Source organism: Carassius carassius, chromosome 37 (assembly GCF_963082965.1).
Source record: "Carassius carassius chromosome 37, fCarCar2.1, whole genome shotgun sequence".
Classification (NCBI taxonomy): Eukaryota; Metazoa; Chordata; class Actinopteri; order Cypriniformes; family Cyprinidae; genus Carassius; species Carassius carassius.
This window is the reverse complement of record NC_081791.1, coordinates 2,895,090-2,907,409: the sequence shown is the minus strand read 5'-3', so window position 1 is coordinate 2,907,409 and position 12,320 is coordinate 2,895,090. Positions and strand designations below refer to the sequence as shown.

Here is a 12,320-nt window from a genome sequence, read left to right as displayed (position 1 = left end):
CGATAATTAAACACTTACATGAGCTTAAAAGAACGGTAATTCAGGACATCTTCATAGTTCAAAACCAACCTGTATTTCAAGAGAAAATTGTGGTTCATGAACTGCCAATATTTAAATGTTAATAGCATAGCACTTTAATTTTCTACTACACTGTTGTCTTGTCATGCTGCCTATACTGAAGACATAAAAAAGGGGCAAGTTTCAAATCTATTTGTCCTTTGGTCATAAGTTTTGCAGGTCCATGGAGAATGGGAAAGACAGAAAGGAGCACTGATTCACTGTCGTAACATCAATGAATCACACATCCAGTGTAGACACAGTGTAACCACTGCCTCCAAAATTAAACCTTGTACCAAGGGTTCTCAATGTTTACATTCAAAGATCTGAATCTGAATGATCATCTGCGTCAAAAGGTCTGAAATAATTTGTGATTACAAAACTTAAAAAAAAAAAATAATAATAATATATATATATATATATATATATATATATATACAACACGAATTCCGGAAAAGTTGGGACGTTTTTTAAATTTTAATAAAATGAAAACTAAAAGACTTTCAAATCACATGAGCCAATATTTTATTCACAATAGAACATAGATAACATAGCAAATGTTTAAACTGAGAAAGTTTACAATTTTATGCACAAAATGAGCTCATTTCAATTTTGATTTCTGCTACAAGTCTCAAAATAGTTGGGACGGGGCATGTTTACCATGGTGTAGCATCTCCTTTTCTTTTCAAAACAGTTTGAAGACGTCTGGGCATTGAGGCTATGAGTTGCTGGAGTTTTGCTGTTGGAATTTGGTCCCATTCTTGCCTTATATAGATTTCCAGCTGCTGAAGAGTTCGTGGTTGTCTTTGACGTATTTTTCGTTTAATGATGCGCCAAATGTTCTCTATAGGTGAAAGATCTGGACTGCAGGCAGGCCAGGTTAGCACCCGGACTCTTCTACGACGAAGCCATGCTGTTGTTATAGCTGCAGTATGTGGTTTTGCATTGTCCTGCTGAAATAAACAAGGCCTTCCCTGAAATAGACGTTGTTTGGAGGGAAGCATATGTTGCTCTAAAACCTTTATATACCTTTCAGCATTCACAGAGCCTTCCAAAACATGCAAGCTGCCCATACCGTATGCACTTATGCACCCCCATACCATCAGAGATGCTGGCTTTTGAACTGAACGCTGATAACATGCTGGAAGGTCTCCCTCCTCTTTAGCCCGGAGGACACGGCGTCCGTGATCTCCAACAAGAATGTCAAATTTGGACTCGTCTGACCATAAAACACTATTCCACTTTGAAATAGTCCATTTTAAATGAGCCTTGGCCCACAGGACACGACGGCGCTTCTGGACCATGTTCACATATGGCTTCCTTTTTGCATGATAGAGCTTTAGTTGGCATCTGCTGATGGCACGGCGGATTGTGTTTACCGACAGTGGTTTCTGAAAGTATTCTTGGGCCCATTTAGTAATGTCTATGACACAATCATGCCGATGAGTGATGCAGTGTCGTCTGAGAGCCCGAAGACCACGGGCATCCAATAAAGGTCTCCGGCCTTGTCCCTTACGCACAGAGATTTCTCCAGTTTCTCTGAATCTTTTGATGATGTTATGATGAGATTTGCAAAGCCTTTGCAATTTGACGTTGAGGAACATTGTTTTTAAAGTTTTCCACAATTTTTTTACGCAGTCTTTCACAGATTGGAGAGCCTCTGCCCATCTTTACTTCTGAGAGACTCTGCTTCTCTAAGACAAAGCTTTTATAGCTAATCATGTTACAGACCTGATATCAATTAACTTAATTAATCACTAGATGTTCTCCCAGCTGAATCTTTTCAAAACTGCTTGCTTTTTTAGCCATTTGTTGCCCCGTGCCAACTTTTTTGAGACCTGTAGCAGGCATTAAATTTTAAATGAGCTAATTAAGTGGATAAAAGTGTAAAATTTCTCAGTTTAAACATTTGCTACATTATCTATGTTCTATTGTGAATAAAATATTGGCTCATGTGATTTGAAATTCCTTTAGTTTTCATTTTATTAAAATTTAAAAAACGTCCCAACTTTTCCGGAATTCGGGTTGTATATACAAACAGTATATATAACTTTATATTACAATTTAACTTTATATATTCTTAATTATCAGATTCATTAAGTTTTCAGGTCATACTCATGATTACGAATATTAAACATGGTTTTACTACATGAATGCATGCAATTATGATAAGAATTATTACTGCCAGAATCAGAATCAGATCATGAGGTGTCAAACAGTGTATGATACAAGAGTATACAGAGCGATTTAAAGCACAGCCCCCTTCTTTGCTCTACTGTGAATAATCATAACCCTAAAGGGCAACCTCTACAGTTCAGATTTTCTATGAAGGGTCTACACGCACTCTACTGAATCACAATGATCATCATGACAGAGTATGTTTACATATTAATGGCTATTTAGTATGGAGGGGCATTGTTACTATTTTCACATGGTTAGCCAATCATAATAAAAGCAGTAGTAGCCTTAAAGATTATAGTCACTTCATCTAATTCTCAAAAAGGGGTGGAAAAGGGTCATGATAATGATAATAAATAACCTAAATCTAAAATTATAAGTGGATTTAAGGGGAAAAATTAAATCCTGAAAAAAATGTTCTCTTCAACATAAACCTCACATGCAGTTGAGCACTGTTTACCGGGAGTGAGTCTCATTGCAGGATGATCCGGACAGGTTAGGTTCCACACCTTCACCAAAGGTTTTGGGGGCAAGGTCATGCCTCTCCCACTTTCCTGAGCGATACTGGCTGACAACTAGCTTCTCCGCCCACAAGAGGATGCAGGTGGAGCCCTTCTCCTTAAACTCCAAAGGCGGCTTTGGAGCAGTAATTTCCTCACGACGGGACTGCAGTAGGGATCGTGACCAGACTGAGTGCACAGCCGGAGATACCTCCTCTAACACCTGAGACAAACACAAGCCACCTTAAATATACTGTGCTCACATTAAACTCCTACATTGGTTTGATATAATTACACAACCTCCCATTAAAAATGTAAAGCATGGGGCAACCTGCCTAGTTAATATATTTAAAGTTGCACCTGTAAAAACTTATTTGGTAGTCTTGTGTTGACAAAATATAATTAAAATCTTCTCTTTTGAATTTGAAACTGTCCATTTTACATGGGCACATTTTCGAAGGTGACTCATTCAACCAGATATTACAGTGGGAACTATTCCTTTTCAATTATTAGTTTTACTGGTTTTAGCTTTTTGTACCCTTAGGAAGTCGGTTTCTTGACTTTACATATGGGGAAACCCTTTTCCTCTAAAGGCTGAAGCCTGGTTGGAACCAATGTCCGAGCATTCGCCTGGTTGGCTGACTCAGCCACAATACAATTGCTGTTGGGCATCAAAATTCCTCAGAATCGTTCTTCTCCAGCTGGAGCCTGATTCTGCTGTTGACCTGCGTGACTAGAGTGGATGACGCAGAAAGCGATCCCCTCTTGCGTTCCGGCAGAGTACCATGCACATTTCCTGATGCACATGAGGATTGTGTGCTGTGTCTGGGCCATGCCCATGATGAGGTGGCAATGGAAGGATCAGATTGCAGAGCCTGCGAGGAATTGACAATCAAGATCCTTAATGCGAGGTTGCCCACAACCCACTAGCACACAGGAGCCCTCACTCATCTATGTTAATGAGAGTTCCCGATCTCCAGTAAAAGTGCAGGAAATTATTTTGTTCGGCTGTGTAGAGGACGATTCCATTAGTGCCTCTGACCTGGGTGTCTGGTCAGAGGAGGATTGCCGAGTGAAAAAAAAAAATCCTTTTCTATCCTCAATAGTTCTCGTTCAGTAGAAAGATTCTGAGGAATTTTGGTGCCCAACATCGCTTATATAGTGGCCAGTCAATAAAGTGTATGCTCAGAGACTACTCAGGCTATTGTAAAGCAATAGAGTCATTCAATCAGGCTTCAGCATTTTGGGGAAAAGGGTTTCCCCATACGTAATGCCTCGTTCCCTCCTCTCAGGGAACTATGGTTACACAAGTATCCAGAGATGTTTTCTACATAATGTTACATGTAAAGCTTTAAATATAATAAAAATATATATGATTATGCTTCAAATACAAAATACAAAATCATCAACTGAGAAAATGTAATTTACATGAAATATAATTAATTAAACTAAAGAATTTGCTCTATATACGTTATTTAGCACATAAACCATTTTCGGTTGAATTTCCAGTAAAATTTAAATCACTTCAACGTATATATTTACACTCATATAAAATCACTCATATTTCAAATATGGTTTGATTTTAGTCACTACATGAAGGTAAGTAACATTCATACAGGACAACTGCAGAAAAGTCTTACCCTTGAGGGCCAAAGTGCAGTAAACACTGCAGTATACGGCACAGACTGAGCTTTCATGATGCTCAGCACCTGACCAATCACCTCATCTACAATACACAACATAATGGCATACATTTGCAGGAAAAAACTTCATTGTATTAGTATCTTGGCTTGTTTTGCAATAATAATAATAATTATAGTTAGAGTACAAGGTTTTTAATACTTGGAGAGGTTTGAATAAGACACCTACCATTTCCGCTAAGCACTTCTTTAGTAGACATCATATCAGTCCTGCAAGAAAAAGACATCCTACAGTCCTCATAAGATCTCATAAGAGTTCCTTTTCAGGTTTTAAGAAGGTCCCAGAAGTAAGGGATTTTCATCTATTCAGCCTTTTTTACTTTGTGTTTCCAAATTTAATGAGATTTTATACAAAGAAATGCTCACCCGACAAATGGAAGACAATGGTTGTGATCAATTGCATACTATACTATCATCACTTTAAATTTCTGTCACATGGTGAATAAAGTACTAAAAGAAGACCTTTTCTAATTTTTCAGCACTGCCTCTCTCATCCTGTTTATGTGTATGGATTTACTTTTGACTAGGATTTCAAAAGACACTTTATCTCTTTTTCTATTATTCACTCACTATATTCAAGATAATTATCCATGGTAACATACTGTACACACAATTAATGGTTTTATTATATTTTTGTTATATAAATTATTATTTTGTGCATTTAATCTCACGAGTGCTGTAATAATTTTTTGACAATGCATATCCTATTGCCTTAAAATATACTTAGATCTCATAAATGTTTCACATAGTTTGCTCTTTTATCTGTGTTTATTTGCATCACTGGTTGCAGAATGTGTTAACAGATGAAAAACTTAGTTATATCTTCTTCATGCATTTCAGCATTTACAGCATGAGTTTAAAGCATAAAAATGTAAATAAACTATGTAAATAAATATGTAAAAGAACCATAGTTTTTGGAGAAGATAACTGGATGGCACTCACTGAACTGTATTAATAAGGTCATGTGACAATGCCGCATAGTTCAATTTGAAACAATATCAAATTGGATAATGTTTTAATTCATATATTATATAAAGAAAATCTGTAGTCAGTGTACAGTATTTATTTCATTCTGAACTCCAGCCAGTGTCAAAGAGATTTGATTACCCGCCGCTGTAAGGGAGGCGGAAGACCAGCAAGGCAGCAAGAGAAGCATTGAGGCGGAGTTGAGCAAGCGTGTCTGGATTCATGTAGAGAGGAGCCGCATCAATCTGATTCTGGAGGAGTGTAGAAACCAAAGCAGTGGCAGACGATGATACTGATGGCAACCAAAAGGAAGAGGAGGAGAGTAGAGCCGCCTGTGAACATGCCACAGTCATACATCAACAAAACCTGAGAGCTGCTTTTTAATAATTGAGTAACAAGCACAAGTGATTTCATTTGATATAACTAAAAAAAAAATAAATCTCAGTTAATACCGACAAACAACTTTAAGTCAACTAAAGTCAAAAACATAAGAAGTAATAAATATCATAAGTAGTGACAGGTGGAAAAGGCATCAACATACCTCAAGATTTTGGAAGACACTATCCTGTTTGTTTCCAAAGACTCCTCCATACAATGTGAAGTCATCGACACTCAACTGAATGAAACACACAAAGTTCAACCCATTTGATTAGCACTACCTCAACTAGCAATTCAGATTGTTGTCTTCAATAAAACCCATCAGGAACTCTAGTAGTAATCACTGAGCTATATATGACTGGATCACTCATCGCGTTCTAAACTGCAAACAGGCAGTGAAGCCACCAGAAGTGTTCGATTCGCCATTTTACTAATCCCTACCGGCAGAGAGCACCACTGAGTCATGTGCAAACCGCTGACCTAAACATCACACGATTTTAAGCAAATCAGTCAAACAGGATTAGTTTTAATGTTATGTTTATGTAAATTAATGTTTACTTCTGATGTTATCTGCAGTGTTTACGGTCTTTTTGGGCAGGATAAGCAATATATTGAAATCGTTTTGGTGGGTGTGTCTGCTGCGCACTGCCGACACAGTGAGTGAGTGAGTGAGTGAGTGAAGTGACATTCAGCCAAGTATGGTGACCCATACTCAGAATTTGTGCTCTGCATTTAACCCATCCGAAATGCACACACACACACACACTGTGAGCACACACCCGGAGCAGTGGGCAGCCATTTATGCTGCGGCGCCCGGGGAGCAGTTGGGGGTTCAATGCCTTGCTCAAGGGCACCTAAGTCGTGGTATTGAAGGTAACTTGATCTAACACAAAATATAGCTTATTTCTTTATGAACATAATCCGTACTATATATAGTCAGACATTTCTAAGGATACATTATAATGTGTATATTTTTAGTGTCCTGATTGAGCAAAATCTATTTCAGACTCTCCAAGATCGCACAAATGTTTAATACCGTTTCCACTGTTTAAATCATTACCTGCTTCAAAATGAATGCTGTTAATGAAATTATTGTTGCAATATTTGCAGTTAGCTACTGTACGAATAAAAACACTATAACTAAATTATATAAACAATGAATAACTGTACAAGGCAATTAAAAGTATGTGTATACAAAGCATAAATTTTTCTTCAGATTTCAGAATGAGCACTTTGTAATTTGTTTTATATATATATATATATATATATATATATATATATATATATATATATATATATATATATATATATATATATATATATATATATATTTATATTTATATATATATATATATATATATATAAACACAAGGGATTACCAATACGGCGGCGCGGCGACTTCACTTTCATGACATCATGAGCAATCCAGTTCTCCATTATAAATCAGTGGTAGTAATCCATTTAGAAATGTGTATCTATTAGTGATTGTGAAATTATTGTATCTCCCTATCTCTCGATGTCTGTCTCTATGGCCTCATTCACAACTATTATCAATGTATTCTGTAATGTGAGCTAATCACAAACAAGACTTTTCTTTTCTTGTTTTACTTTCTTCCTTTTGTTTTTATTTAATTTTGTCCTTTATCAACAGTGACATATTGATGATATAGGTATGCAAAATCTGTCAAGAAATGTATTATACATACGTATATTTATATATAGTACTGCCACCCTGAGGTTCAATTCCTATAGCCATCCAATACTGTTGGAGCGACAAAACAGTAATGATGTGCTGCAAAAAGCAGTTTAGTTGCACAAATCAGGAAATTATTTCCTATTGGCACACTAAATCAAACCATATAAATCTGTTTGCTTAATGTGTTATGAATATAGTGCATACTTTATCCTGCAGGAAGAGCAGAAGATTATGTGGTGTAGTGCTCAGTGCTGTGTTCAGGTGTGACTCCAGCTCCTCCACAGACACAGTGTGACCCGCTGATGGAGCATCCACAGGAGACAAGGCAAACCTTCACACAAGACATTATAAGACACAGGTTTAGAAATACACATTTGTGAAATTAAATAAGCTCTCCAATGATGTATGGTTTGTTAGGATAAAACAATATTTGTCCAAGATTTGGACTATTTGAATATCTGGAATGTGAGGTTGCAAAAAAAAAAAAATCAAAATATTGAGAAAATCGCCTTTAAAGTTTTCCAAATTAAATCCTTAGCAATGCATATTATTAATCAAAAATTAAGTTTTGATATATTTACAGTTGGAGATTTACAAAATATCTTAATGAAACATGATCGTTACTTAATATTCTAATGATTTTTGGCATCGATCATTTTGATCCATGCAATGTATTTGTGGTTATTGCTACAGTGACGGCGCTACACCGGGACTGGGTGGGGGGTTGGAGGGGTATAGCCCCGTCAGAATTTTGAATAGCCCCGGTTTAGCCCCATTTCTTTATGAAGTAACTCTGACGTCATCAATATCATTTATTTTCTTATTTATTTCCCCCCACCTTTAACACCGGTAGAGAAAGGAGCCGTGCCTGCAAATATCCCCGTGCTACTTATGACTGGTTTTGTGCTCCGGGGTCAAATATCATGATCATAATGACAAAACCACACAATGAACATCAGAAGTGTAACTCTGACATAACACAAAAACCGGATTAACGCAGATTCTAGTAACTGTGTAGACATCCATGACGGCAGAAATGCTGCCTTGACAGCCATAGACAGCCATCACCGCTCAACAATGCTATCTGCAGTCTAATGTAAACACACTGAAGCTTGTAGATACATATAGTGTTCGATTACTAAACGTGTGTTGTTTATCAGATAATATAACACTTTAAAACTCATATTGAGGTGTTTACACGGGTTTTCAGTACTGGACAGCGACCGTGTCACCCAGCTAGCAAACCGCCAAAAGCTAACTCTCGCCATTCAGCCTCCCGAACTACATTCATATACTGTCGGTCTTTACCCATCACTCGCCCATGCGACCAGAGGTACTTGTTCATCGCTTTTCGCTGCTGCGATCACACACAGAAGAAAAAGCGAAATCATCCCTGTGTTACCGGAGACCGTCCTCAAAGCAGCCATCTTCCGAGCAGATTAGGCGTGACGTCATAACCGGCCATCTCCAGCGTGATTGATCAATGACGTATAAATGTACCAAAACAGGACTAGCCTACATTCATTGGCTAATAAGAGACCTCTCTTTAAGGTGTAGAGTTTTAATTACTAAGACAAAGGGTATTTCTAGTTGTATTTTTGCAGCAATGGCTTTACATCTTGATTAAAAAAAAAAACTATGTAAAGATATTGACAAAATATTCATTGACTTCATTTTGTGGGGTGGGGGTTCATTACATAAACAAGACAGTTTTTTATGAATTCATATGAATGGTGGCTTAAATGTTTTGGACTATGCTACAATAAATAATACATGTAAAGTTGTGGCTCAGTGATAACATTGCGTTTGCAAGGTCATGGGTTCAATTCCCAATGAACATATGTACTTACTGATAAAAAAATGTATACTCTGAATGTACTGTAAGTTGCTTTAGATAAAAGTGTCTGCTAAATGCATAAAATATGAGGTTAATTGGCTTAAAAAATTGTTACTAATTCCATTTGGTGTTTTATTCCATTTACATTTACATTTTACATTTATTCATTTAGCAGACGCTTTTATCCAAAGCGACTTACAGATGAGGACAGTGGAAGCAATCAAAAACAACAAAAAGAGCAATGATATATAAGTGCTATAAGAAGTCTCAGTTAGGTTAACACAGTACACCTAGCATGGGATTTTAAATAATATAATAACAAAATAAAAAAAAATAAAAAGAAATAAAAAGAAAAAAAGAAAACCGATAGAATAAAAAAAGAATAGAGCACGCTAGTGTTAGAGGTCATTTACACATACAGACACACACATACAATTGCATAATAAATGAAAAGAAAATATAATACAAAAAGATTAGAAAGGTAGTTAGATTTTTTTAAAGAATAGAATTAGAATAGTGAGTGTTAAAGTTAGGGGGTCAAATAAAGATGGAAGAGATGTGTTGGGGAAGTCGTGGCCTAATGGTTAGAGAGTCGGACTCCCAATCGAAAGGTTGTGAGTTCGAGTCCCGGGCCGGCAGGAATTGTGGGTGGGGGGAGTGCATGTACAGTTCTCTCTCCACCCTCAATACCACGACTTAGCTGCCCTTGAGCAAGGCACTGAACCCCCAACTGCTCCCCGGGTGCCGCAGCATAAATGGCTGCCCACTGCTCTGGGTGTGTGCTCACAGTGTGTGTGTGTGTGTTCACTGCTCTGTGTGTGTGCACTTTGGATGGGTTAAATGCAGAGCACAAATTCTGAGTATGGGTCACCACTTGGCTGAATGTCACGTCACTTTCACTCACTTTTTTTTTTTTAAGCTGCTCGGATTGAGTTGAGGAGGTCATTCCACCAGGAGAGAACATTTAATTTAAAAGTCCGTACAAGTGACTTTTTTATTTATATTGGAATCAACTAACAGACAATATGTTTGGAAAAAAAGTTTAATACATAATATTTAATTAAAAACAAGGTTAAGAAAGGATCATTCAAAATTGTACACAGAATTTACCCAGCCAAATATTATTTGGTAAAATTTCAATCTGATATTGATTTTAGTTGCTCTTTTTGTGTCAGTTGCCCTGAAACTGTGGTGCATTTGTTTTGGCATTGCCCTTTTGTAAAACTGTTTTGGCAAAATGTATGTGATTTTATTGTACAAAATATTGATAATCATTATGTTTTTTAATGGAAATACGCAGTATTTGGCATATTGGAGAACAGCAAAGAAAAGCACAGTCACGTTTACATGATAAATCTCTTTTTTTTTTACATGCAAAATTTCATATTCACAGACGTAAGTTTTCATGCAAAGGAAAATGGAAGGAAATGGAGCATTATATTGATACTTTATGATTTTCTATGAAAGCAAAAGCAATTAAAACGGTAAGAGTTTGTAAACGCTTTAATATTTTTATATAAAATTGTATTTGTATACACCCCTCTGGTGTGAAATTGTTTATTTCTTGTATAATGTTTATATCATGTATAGTGTTTAATTTTTGATTGTTAATAAAAAAAAAAACTTTACGTTAGCACTTTACCCAAACATCACTTTTTTTTAATGTATGGACTGTGCCAAATGCAGTTTTTTAATAATAAATTAAAGAAATGCATTTTAAAATCATTCATCATTACCCTTGTAATTAGTATCTAAGTCAATTTAACCATATTTCTCCACTCTGCTCTTTCTGCCAAGAGGAAAAAGTATCTATTTCACATTTACTCGATTTCTGTTAATATTCTTAACAATTCTGGCTTCAAATATCAACTTACCTATTTCTCATTTTACACCAGCTATATTTCCATTTGTAAGGTTCTTTTCCATTCTGATATTTCTGATAATAAGGAGTTAGATGATGTCTTAAAGTTTATATGTATGATGGGTAAATACCAAGTCCACAAATCTAGATACCCTCCATTTAAACCCAGCTGCAAAATATTGACTTCTGATCTATATTTATTACTGCAATCACTTCAAAATTCTCCACCAATAAAAAAGCTCTGATGACATCTATTATAGAACTGTAAAGGAGTAAATTGGATCATATTTTTCTCTTCTGTATACCTTCATATGTTCTGTTCTTTGGTCTGAATTATTTGTATATTTTGCACTGTATATTATAATCTATGTTATTGTATAGTGTGCATTGTGCAAGAAGGATGTATGCCATGCCTTTTAGATTGATCAGATTTATCTAATAATAATATATATATATATATATATATATACATACATACATACATACATATATATATATATATACATATTTACACACATACACATTATATTTTCACCCCCTGGCTCTTAATGCATGGTGTCTCCTTCTGGAGCATCAAGTGAGCGTTTGAACTTTCTGTAATAGTTACATACAAGTCCATCAGTTGTCCTCAGTGTGAAAAGATGGATCTCAAAACCACACACTTACTGTTGGAAAGATTTTAAAAATATTCTGTCTGTTTCATCGGCTGACATGGTAAACGGAAATTATTATATCCCGCAATGGGCACTAATGCCTATAGGTCTATTCTGAATTAATTCTGTATTTACAAGGTATTTGCATTCAAATAGTGCATCAAATATAAAAAATCTAACAGCTAATATCTTCCATTTAAAATGTCTCAATCTGTAATTTAAAAAAATTACTAAATGCTTCAGCAGTCCCACTTCAAATCAAGAATTTGACTTTGTTGTCACTATAATCACTGTTCCAGCTATGACAACTGTGCATAGAAATCTAACAGGATCAGATGTTTCGGAAATTTCATACAAAGAAAAAAGAGAGAATGACTCAATGACATGCTAGGATGTAAAAAATAAATAAATAATTACTTTCATCGTTCTAAATGCTAACGCTATTTTTGATGGGTGAAGGATTCTGTACAATTAAAATAAAATAAATGACTGTG

The 12,320-nt window shown here is 35.9% G+C and overlaps 1 protein-coding gene across 1 annotated transcript in view; it reads right to left on the bottom strand.

Moving 5' to 3' along the window:
* Positions 1 to 8,944, bottom strand: part of atp6ap1a (ATPase H+ transporting accessory protein 1a) — a 29,611-nt gene extending 20,667 nt beyond the window's left edge. Inside the window, exons 1-8 of the mRNA XM_059527141.1 lie at positions 8,784 to 8,944; positions 7,680 to 7,806; positions 5,943 to 6,017; positions 5,543 to 5,733; positions 4,605 to 4,645; positions 4,376 to 4,461; positions 2,696 to 2,958; positions 19 to 69 (exon numbers count right to left, since the gene is read on the bottom strand). Coding sequence (XP_059383124.1) covers positions 19 to 69; positions 2,696 to 2,958; positions 4,376 to 4,461; positions 4,605 to 4,645; positions 5,543 to 5,733; positions 5,943 to 6,017; positions 7,680 to 7,806; positions 8,784 to 8,902 — 953 coding nt within the window. The 5' untranslated portion in view covers positions 8,903 to 8,944. The remainder of the gene's footprint in view (positions 1 to 18; positions 70 to 2,695; positions 2,959 to 4,375; positions 4,462 to 4,604; positions 4,646 to 5,542; positions 5,734 to 5,942; positions 6,018 to 7,679; positions 7,807 to 8,783) is intronic.
* Between the last annotated feature and the right edge of the window lie 3,376 nt (positions 8,945 to 12,320).